The sequence below is a fragment of the Halichoerus grypus genome, chromosome 7 (assembly GCF_964656455.1).
Source record: "Halichoerus grypus chromosome 7, mHalGry1.hap1.1, whole genome shotgun sequence".
Classification (NCBI taxonomy): Eukaryota; Metazoa; Chordata; class Mammalia; order Carnivora; family Phocidae; genus Halichoerus; species Halichoerus grypus.
In genome coordinates, this window is record NC_135718.1 from 151,547,306 (window position 1) to 151,557,659 (window position 10,354).

The 10,354-nt window shown below is 55.2% G+C and overlaps 1 protein-coding gene across 1 annotated transcript; it reads left to right on the forward strand.

Moving 5' to 3' along the window:
* The first annotated feature begins 3,951 nt into the window (after window positions 1–3,951).
* On the forward strand, window positions 3,952–6,723 carry SLAMF9 (SLAM family member 9). Its single transcript, XM_036091426.2, has 4 exons — window positions 3,952–4,120; window positions 4,569–4,910; window positions 5,688–5,960; window positions 6,343–6,723. Exons 1-4 carry the CDS (start codon window positions 4,075–4,077, stop codon window positions 6,543–6,545), a joined length of 864 nt encoding a protein of 287 aa, XP_035947319.1. The 5' UTR covers window positions 3,952–4,074; the 3' UTR covers window positions 6,546–6,723.
* Window positions 6,724–10,354: the final 3,631 nt, after the last annotated feature.

The window sequence follows — 10,354 nt, forward strand, 5'->3', positions numbered from 1 at the left end:
TTCAGAGCTCTCCTGCTGCCTTCCTGGTGTGGCTGAAAAACCAGCCTGTTAACCCTGACATTTAAAAACAGAAGGCAAACCCTGCGGGTAGAATAGAATAGAAGACATGTGCATGACCCTATATCGCCGCCCCTCCCCTCCGTCAGAGCAGGACCGGCTTCTCCCTGGTTCCTCTTTCCCAAGGTTGTTATGGCAGGAGAACTGGGGCGGGGGGCTTATTTCTCATTAACGTATTTGCCCCTAAAAATCCAGGCAGAAGATCTAAATTTTACTGGCTCAACTACTTTATCATGTACGATAGTATCATAATCTAGGTTCCTCCCAGAGCAGGGCCTTGGACATGGACTTGGGTGGAGGACGTCTTTATGGGAGGTGATCCAGGAAGCCAGCCGGGAAGAATGAGGAACACAAGCCTGGAACGGGACGAAAGCCAATAAAGGGTGTATCAGTGGCTGGGGTTGCTCAGGGGTCTGCACACTCCCTCCCCAGACTTCCCGCGGCACTGCGCCGGGGCTGAGTGGCCTTCCGCTGCTTCCCAGAAAGGCCCAGAAGGGAAAAGCAGAGGTGCAAACAGGGTGGAGGGGAACCCTCATGGAGCTGTCCAACAGCAGAGCAGAAATCAGCGGGGCCCGGGGCTGCGGGAGGGGAACCCCAAGTGTCTGCTGCATGCAGGATGTTAGCTGGAAGCCTCCCTGCGTGGTCCCACCAAGGTGTCTAGGAGACAGGTGTCAGCAGATCAACGGGAACAAAGGGGAACTTGTATCACTGCTCTGGAACCCCTCACCCCGGGTGGGGAGTTCACAGTGGGAGACTGGAAAGAGATATCTTTGGAAACAGCTGTTATTTTATTGTGAGTCGGCACCACTTCCAATGGAGGGACGCGAGCCAAGTGAGAGGGTGTCAAAGAGAGGACTTGCGGAGGTTTGACACGTGGGCCTCACGGGGGTGGGTCCAAGGGGACAGGGACCTACACCAGGCCTGAGAGAGTGGAAACCATCGTACACTGAGATCAGAGTCCTTGCAGGCAGGCAGAATGCAGTGTATGCTGTAGATTTTGGTGTCAAGCAAGGAATATGGCGGGCCACCGAGCACCAGCCATGAGACACAGCCTTGTTGCTGGGTCTGGTGCCACACAGTGGGGACAGTTGGCCAGATGTCCAGGGGCTGTGGGAGGACCTTCAAAGGACCAACCCAGAATAGAGATGTATCCACCCTGGGTCAAGGGTAGGAGAGATGGAACCGGTGGAAACTCTTAAGAACCCATAAAACTGCTCCTCTAAAGAAGAGACCATCGTAACCATCTGCCAGACCCACAGAGAGCAAAGCCACTCAGCCAGGTGAGAACGATTCCATCACCTCTCCTTCATGCCCACCCTCCTGGAGACGGGGGTGGGGGGGTGGGGGGAAGGAAGTGAGTTGGGGGAAGGAAGTTCAGGGCAGCAGAGGTGCCGGGGTAAGCTGGGAGTGAGGAGAGAGAATCTCTCCCATTCCCCAGTGTAGGCTTCCAACCCGAGACAGACCCAAGCCGGGGGAAGGGGAGAGTGATTTGAATTTAAGTTTGGAATTTTGTATATTACAAGAGACAGGAAGTTCTCATTTCTGAACTGAGACAGAAATCAAGACCAGAGTTCTCATTTGGGACAGGAGAAGACCACCCTACTGAATAAAAGTGAAGGGGTGGGGGGTGCCTGGCTGGCTCAGTTGGCAGAGTATGCGGGACTCCTGATCTCAGGGTTGTGAGTTTGAGCCTTATGTTCGGTGTAGAGATTACTTAAAAATAAAATCTTTGGGATGCCTGGGTGGCTCAGTTGGTGAAGCCTACGACTTCCATTCAGGTTATGATCTCAGGGTCCTCGGATGGAGGTCCAGGTCAGGCTCCCTGCTCAGTGGGGAGCCTGCTTCTCCCTCTCCCTCTGCCCCTCCCCCTGCTCGTGCTCTCGCTCTTTCGCTCTCTCTCAAATAAATAAAAAAGCTTTAAAAAATATTTTAAAAAAATAAAAATCTTTTTTAAAAAGTGAAGGGATGGTGAGAGACAGAAATGGAGTTGAGTTTGGATCACAATCCATGAGCCAGAATGAAAATCATCTTCTGAGAAGTCTTTTCTCCACATTGGACTGGGAGGGTGTGTGTGTGTGTGTGTGTGTGTGTGTGTGTGAAAATTATCTCCTTCTACTCAATAATCATGATGTGCTGTTTGTTCTTGTTGATGGAGACAGGTCTAATCAATCTGAACACAGCTCCTTTTGGTGGACCCCCGTGGAACAGCTGTGAGGTGCCCCTGGATCCCCTTTCCAGAGAGCTTGTCTTCCACTGCAGGGGTGTAGTTGACGGACGGCCTCCAATGCAGCCTCCAGCATTCCCGCTCCTCCTGGGCAGGCCCAGCCGGGACAGCACAGTGAGGGGGTGGGATCTTTGCCCCAGAGCCCCCACCAACTTAGCAACTTGACTTAGCGGAGAGTGAGATGATCTGCTTTGCATGGAGGGGCTCCCCCTGCCCGACTCTGTTTCCTTCCCTTTTATCTTCTACAGGGCGTTCCCCTCCACAAAGAGGAAACCTCCTTCACACCCAGCCCCGGCACCTGCTTCTGAGAGACCACAACTGATAGACTCACACTTTAGACTCTGGATATTATGCACGTGACCTTGTTTTCTTTTCTCCTTTTTTTTTTTTTGCTTTAATTTTTTTTAATTGGGAAGACTACATAAGAAAGTTTTCATCTACATTTAAAAAAACCCCACAACCTCCAAGGTTTGATGCTCCCAAATTGAATTTTCAGAACTGCCCACCTCATTTTCTTCTTCACTTAGCAGATCCTAGTACCCTTGAGGTCATTTCTCCTGGAAGGCTTTCTCCGACCTCCTGACTTCAAATTTGCTAAATCCCCTTGTCCTTGGCTCCCCAGATGAGTCCTTGGGTGAAACTCATCAGACTCGCAGTTAGTTGTCCACGGTCAGATCTTAGCCCCTGATCTCCTCGAAGTCATGATCTAAAGCTCTTGGTCACTGCTAATCCCTCAGAATTTAGGACAGTGCCTGGGCCACGGAAGCTGCTCAGTAAGTATCTGACGGGTGCTGAATCTGATACCCTGAAGACATGAGGTGCTGCCACAGGACCGGGGCTGATAGATCTGCCTCTGTGGTATCATCTATCTTGAGGGCTTCACTCTTGCTTCCCGATCACAGCACAGACCTGTAGGATTGAGTATTCGAAAAAACGTAAAGGTTCTCCTGTCTGAGTACCCATCCGATGCCAGAGATGCTGTAGACACCCACCGATCCAAGACTGGCCCGTGTTAGCTTGAACACCAGCGATGGAGACTGGTGTCTCCCAAGGCCACCACGGTGTCCTGGGCAGCACTCACTGTTGGATCTCCTCCAGCTTTGGTCCACGTCATAGTCTCACAGAACAAGTTAGTCTTTCCATAATATTAACAACCTAGATGGGTTCTCAGGCCCAAAGTGTGCTTTTTTTTAAGGGGGTTATTAAAATTTTTCTTCCTCTGAATAGTCTCTCAAGTGGGAACCTAGCAAGCTTAACATAGGACTACTTCATTTATTCATCTATTCCAGAAATACCAATTGGGTGCTACATGCGTCTAGCATGGGACATACAGAGATGTCCCAAAAGACGGAGTCCATCTGGGGAGACCAAAATGCTTATAAGGTCAAAGGATCATAGCAATATAGGAAGTGCCAAGCGAGAGCTGACCCAGAGTATGCTGAGGGCCAAGAGCTCCAGGTGGGGCAGCGGTGGGGTGTCTGGGAACACAGGGGGCAGGGCGCCTAGGAAGGTTTCTCGTAGGAAGTAGGATCTGAGTGGTGTTTGATGGACAGGAAGCATGAGTCAGTGCGTGAACCAGCCGGGCAATCAGGCTCGGAGAGAGAACTTCCCAAGATGGACAGGGAGGGGCTTAGTGGGGATGAAGGAAGTTGGAGGCTGCTGGGGGGTGAGAAGCATTTCCCCTCCTAGAGACTGCCAATCAGTCACTGTCTCCAGCAGCTTCCTGACAGCTTGTCTCCTTCATTGGCTTGGGGGCCGAGCAGGTCAACCTCCTGGGGCACGGGGCTGCTGACATGGGGGCCCTTCTGTGGTTGCTCCTGCTTTTGCGGCTCCAGGCAGGTGAGAGAGAGAGAGAGAGGGCAGTCCTGGGATGGGAGCGTCTCCGTCCCTCTGCTCTCCTGTCCCGCCGCGGTTTGGGCTAGCAAGTCTTGGGGCTGGATGCTTTGGCTCTTCTGCCGTAGAGAGAATAGGGTGTGGCTTCGGTGCAGGGCCAAGAGGTGAGGAAGCCTGGAATATAGAAGGGGGACCAGCCCACTGCAGTCAACGGCGAAGGAAAAATGTGGAGGGTGAAGGCCCAGCCAGAAGCCAAGCCCTGGTAGGTGCTCACATCAGGTGTGGCGGAGAGCCAGAGAGGCAGCTGGGCGCGGGATGGAGCACGGGATCGAGCACGGGGCCACGGAAGCCGCGCGGTGGAGACCGGTGCGCCCACATCAGTGCCCCGCCGCCAGGCTCAGCAGCCCGGAGACACGAGCTGGGCTGTTTCCATCTGTTCTTCCTTTTTCTGCAGCCAAAGGGTATTCTGGAGATGATGTGGATACAGAAGAAGTAGTTGCGGTCCTTCAGGAGTCCATCAGCCTCCGCCTGGAAATACCAGCCGATGAAGAGGTTGAGAACATCATCTGGTTCTCTTACATAAGGCTTGCCACCGTGGTTCCGGGGAAAGAGACACAGCCGGCTACCGTCATGGTGACCAACCCTCGATACGAGGGCCGAGTGAGCTTCCTGGACCCCAGCTACTCCCTGCACATCAACAATCTGAGCTGGGAGGACTCAGGGCTGTACCAGGCTCAGGTCAACCTGAGGACATCGCAGATCTCCACCATGCAGCGTTACAATCTACGTGTCTACCGTGAGTCTAGGCTGGGAACTCTAGCGCTGCTTGTTTCTGGCTCTCCTGAGCTTTGCACACAAAGGAGCGGTGGTCTCGGGACTGAGTTATGGTTTGAGGGGCGGGGACTGGAAGGCTGACAGTCTCCAGCGTGCCCAAGCCCGGTGTCTGAGCTGCGGCCACAGGCGGAGTGACCCGCATCAGTGAGGCCCTGGGCACGCAGGCTGTTCCCCTGGACCTTCCCGATGGAGTGGGAGGGGTCCGGAGCTTCGTGTGCAGACCTCCAGGGCCCCTTCTCCCCCACTGAGATTCTGCATCCTGGGGATGGATGCCATCTTTAGTCCCGAGCCTTTTATCCTCCTGTGCCATGGGAGGGCTACTAATCAATATCTCCTCTCTGCCTGAGCCAGATTTCTCAGTGCCTGTGACGCTGACTGATATTCTAACTTGAATCTTGCAGAGACACTGATTAAAGTATAAATGCCCCCAGGAGGTGTGATAATATTTTCTGGGATCAAGGAGGCAGAATGGGGTTTGGAGGAAGGTGGGGTGCACAGGTGAGGGAGAGAAAGCAAGGACATGGGGGGGCACGTAGAAAATGCCATAGGCAGCTCTCTCTGCCTTAGCAGCTGCCCGGGGGCCCTGGCACCAGATTTCATGGTGGCTGGGTTATGTTAGTTTCTGTTTATGTGAAGAGACCTTCAGAAGGCACACCCGTCACCCCAGGATTGAGGACCTTAAGAGAACAGACCCGAGCCCTGATTCCTTGGAGGGTCTTCATGTCCTTCCTTCATCTAGGACGGCTGTCGGAGCCTCGTGTCACCGTGAACTTTGAGATTGCTCAGGAAGATGGCTGCAATATATCTCTGACCTGCTCTGTGGAGAAGGCAGGCCTGGACGTGACCTACAGCTGGATCTCCTGGGAGGATGGCAGGGACACAGTCCACGAGAGCTCGGCCCTGAGCACGTCCTGGCGGCCTGGGGACGATGCCCTCTCCTACAGCTGCAGGGCCAGCAACCCTGTCAGCAGCATCGCCTCCCGCCTCATCCCTGCCGGGCCCTTCTGTGCAGGTACCAGGCCCCCGGGGGCACCCCCTGAGCGACCGCAGGCCTCCAGCTACCACCACCCTCCCCCCGTTCTTCCCAGGTGTGTACCTGGAACCCAGAACCGCACTCCTCCCCATGGGGCCTTGCCCCCTGGACTGGGGCGGGGGCTGGTGCTCCCACCTTCCAAAGGCTCTCGAGTCTCTCGCTCAGCTTGAGATTGCTCCTCGCATCTCAGCTCCTGAGCTTCTGTGAGCAGAACACATAGTTCCAGAGACACTGGCAAAGGAATATCAACTGACTGTGAACTTGAGACCCCTCTGTGGGATCTGGGCTGGGTGTCTGCCTCCAAATCCGGACTTCCCCTCCCCCTGGCGAGCCCCCCTCTCTCTCCCTTCTTCTGTCCCAGATCCCGGTTTTCCTTCGGAGAAGGCGACTTACTTCTGCCTCTTGGCCAAGGGACTGCTTCTTCTCTTGCTCGTCGTAATTGTGGCCGCGGGGCTCTGGCTCATCCGAGCTCAGAAACGATGCCAAACGCCAAGGATGAGGAAGCTCAAGAGAAACAGACTCAGACTGAAGAAGAAGGAGAAGCCCCGCCCCAGCCTGGCCTGAGCGCCCCTGGGGACCCCTGTCCTGAGCACTGTTTCTCCCCAGCCCCTGGGGAGTCCTCCCCCGCCCCACCTGGGGGCTTCTCCTCCCAGGGGGCAGCGGGGTGGGTATCCAAAGGGCCATACTCCTCAGGTCGGGGGGCATGATTCTCTGGCAATAAAGTCCTATCAGGTGACAGCCACTCTGGAGCAGCTGCGTTTGGTCCTTTGCCAGGTGACTCACAAACCTGCTTCCCCGACTTCCCTTCCGTTCTAGGTGTCCTCCCCCCAGCCCCTGTGCTTTCCACACTGCCTCTGCTAAGGAGAGTGAGTCCAAAGCCCCCTTCACAACAGTATTTATTCTTCAACGCCTATCCCATTCCCACCAACACACGTAACATGTACACTTCCAACAGCGAAGTGAGCGATCCCTGTGACCCAAACTGAGTCTGTGACCCCTAAGCAGGAGAGTTCCCAGCACTGAGCAGCCACGGAGGGCGGGGGTCTTCCCGCTGAGACTCCTCTGCTCTCAGACTCGGCTTCCGCCCTGGCTCAGTGCAGAGGCTGTGAGGCACAGGGACGTGTCCAGCGTCCTGGGCTGTCCTCCGTCCTCCCCGGGGGCTGAGTCAAGCCCGATGACCCTCAGTCATCTTCGTGTCTGCCTGACGCTAGCCGCACTGGGCCTCTGGGGCCGGCCGCAGACGGACGACAACTCGGCTGGACCGGTAGCTGACGTCTGGACCCCTGACCGCCGTTCGTGGTTAGTATCACTGTCCTGGCCTCTTCTCAAGATTTCCATGTCCCAAACCTTCTCTCTGGACTCTTGTCCTGAGTGCATGCCCACCCCCTCCCCACATACCCATCCCGGGCCAAGGCCCTTACGCTGATCCCCGCCAGCAGTCTGAATCCCTCACCTGGGTCTGCTGAGCCCTGTCTTGGTCATCCTCCCCGGACCCTGTCTTGTGGGTGTTATGCAGGCCGGGCAGGTGGGGAAGCGTGAGGGGAGGGCCCTGGAGGCCAGCAGGTGACAGGACACATAGGTGGTGAGTGAGCTGCAGGAGGTGGTGTAGGACGTGGGGAGAGCCCTGGGTGGGATCACAGGAGCTCTGGGCCCCTCTCTGCCACTCGCCTGGGACACTTTGTTCAGCAAACACCCATCAGGCTCCAGTCCCTTTCTACAAGGAGCGCTCTGAAGGAGAGGCGGGCGTAGGTGGCCCTGAGTGGGCTCTTACAGCGAGGTGGCTACGGAGGCGCAGGAGGGCTGGCTGGTTCCCCCTGGGGGTCTCCGTGGAGTCTGAGGGACTAGGGGAGGGCCAGTGGCAGAATGCCTGACGTTCCTCCTGCTTGTCTTCCCCTCTTTCAGTGAGAAGGATGCTGATCTCCAAAGTGACTTCCAAGAAAAGAATTATCGGACTGTGCAGGGGCAGTGGGATGCATAGGGGAATTGTGGGGACCCAGGACACTGCTTTTGGGAAGACAGGACAAGTGGGCCAGGCACTAGGACACCCGGGAGGAGGGTTCTTTCCGGGTTCCAGACGGGAAAGGAAGCAGGGCCAGGAGGCGAGCAGGGATTTCCTCCATTTCTATGCAGGACATGGAGCCCCTTGGGGCCTGGGAAGGAGTTGGTGAGGTTGGGAAACCAGTCCCCAAAGAGCTCCTCAGGTGGGCAACAGATCAACTCTACTACCCCCTGAGGGCCTGAGCCCTTGTCCCCCTGGAAGACAGTCCCTGCTGCCCCGAGGCCGATTCTCTGCACCTCTGCCCCGCCCCCCAAGAAGTCCCACCTTCAAAAAGGCCTGAGGTTCAGGGCCAAGCCTGCAGCCCCAATTCCTCTAGCTCCTGTAATCCGTTTCTGGAGGCTGACTGGGAAGACACGCGGGGCCGCTGGTTTTTCCTGTATCTCAGGGTCAGGCCCACGGAAAGTGAGTAAAGAGATGGACGGTCCCTGTGCAGCTGAACCAGGGCTCTCCCTGGGAGCTGGCCAAGTCTTTCTCCCACCATCTCTGAACAGAGAAGGGCTGAGGCCCCAGACCGTCCAGGGGGAACCTGGAAGAGGAAGGCAGAGCCCCTCAGAAGGTGGAATCGCAGCTCAGGGAGGCCCGGGGCCTCTCCCTCTGCAGGAAGCCAGGATAATGATCGCCTGGTAGCACTTTGCAACGCTTGCCTGTCCTTTGAAATAGGTGGAAGCAAATGGGGGTGGGAGTGGGGTGCGGGGGAGGGTACTATTTAGGGATCCATTAAGAGCCAGGCACTGGCTAGTACTGCAGGGGCAGGAAGGACACTGCCTTCCCTCAAGGAAGTCTTCCTGCAGCGTGTGAAGATGTAATTACAACGAGGTGTGACGGGTGTGACACGGGCCGTGGGCGAAGGTCAGGGCCCGGTGGGAGGAGCGGGACCGTGCCCCGGAGGAAGAAGAGGTGAACACAATTCTGACCCCAGATTAGCAGGGGGTCCCGGGAAGGGACATTCTCGCCTGACAGAAGATGAATGGGAAGACACTGGTTTGTGGGAGAGCACAGTGACTTCTAGGGACGGCGAGGCCACGCCCGGTGTGGGGACAAAGGCGGAGGTAAGAAGCGTGTCTGGAGAGGCTGGGCCCCTTGGACGGACTCAGGGCTGTGGGGGCATTCAAGCACGAACGAGACAAGCGCCACACCGTCCTGGACCTACGGCCTCACGGGGACAGAAGACAGGCACGCCCACGGCGAGGGGACAGTCTGTGAGAGACCACACCGGGTGACAGGGCCAGTGCTCCCAGGGGTCAGCAGTGTCCCTGGGACTGACCACATTGTCTGACCTTCTTGTCAGCAAGTTGAAAATACGTGGGCCGGTTGATACTTGGGTTACATGAAATCCTAGTTTGTTGGTTGAACACACTTTCCCAGAGAGTTACAACCACAGATCGAGGACGAATCAGAAGAAAATCTTAATTTTGAGCCTCAGGGACTATTTTTATCAAGTTTCACTTCTGACACAGGTAACAAGTTTCAGGGCTAGGTTCCTGTTCTTTCCCAAAAGCCCATAAGATACTTCAGAATCAGAGCAAAATGACAATAATAATACAATTCACAAAATAAGCATTCGGGGCGGGGGGGGGGATGACCATATCGTAAACTTTTAAAAATGGAAAGTTATTCTAAATCCCAAGTTTACAAAAAGTTATTTATTTATTTATTTTTTAGAATGGATATATTATGATTTATTTATTGATAGACATTCAAGCTTATTACAGTTCCATGCCATTAACAAATTCCATATTTGTATAGCAGACTCATTTCTATTGAATAGACCCTCTAAAAGTGGTACAAAAAGTTATTTTAACAACCAAACGAAATTAGCTCTTCCTCAAAAAACACTGGAAAGAGCAGAAGTGAACCTTCGGATCAGAGGTGTGCAGATCCCACCTGGGGGGAGGGAGATCTTCCCTGCTGGCTAGTGAGGGGCCACGGGGTAAAGCCTGGCCTGGCTTTCGCACGGTGTCCCCTAACCTGTGCTCCGAACGGTCTCATCACTGCCAGGTAAGTCTGTTACCTGGTCAAGTAATGCGGGAAGCTGCCACTTTGGGAGACTTTGCTGGAGGGATGGTGGGAGAGACCACACCACGGCTCCTGCCTCCCCTCCTTCTCACCCTTTCCCGTCACATTTTCATCTCAGGCTGTGGCAAGAAGCCCCCAGCTGTTCACACCTGGAAGAACTTTCCAGCAGTCTGTCTCTAAGGATGGAATGGATTACTAGGGGGGATGGTGAGCTTCCTGGCCCAGGATGTGGGCCGATGGGGCCAGGGGCCACCTGGAAGGAGGATGTGGCTGGGATCCTGGAGTGGTTCAGTGCATC

Excerpts from the sequence above, each read along its gene's own strand:
- SLAMF9 (XM_036091426.2), top strand. The coding sequence starts at position 4,075 with ATGGGGGCCCTTCTGTGGTTGCTCCTGCTTTTGCGGCTCCAGGCAG. Across the intron at positions 4,121-4,568 it reads GCTTTTGCGGCTCCAGGCAG|CCAAAGGGTATTCTGGAGAT; the intron begins GTGAGAGAGAGA and ends CTTTTTCTGCAG. Across the intron at positions 5,961-6,342 it reads TGCCGGGCCCTTCTGTGCAG|ATCCCGGTTTTCCTTCGGAG; the intron begins GTACCAGGCCCC and ends CTTCTGTCCCAG.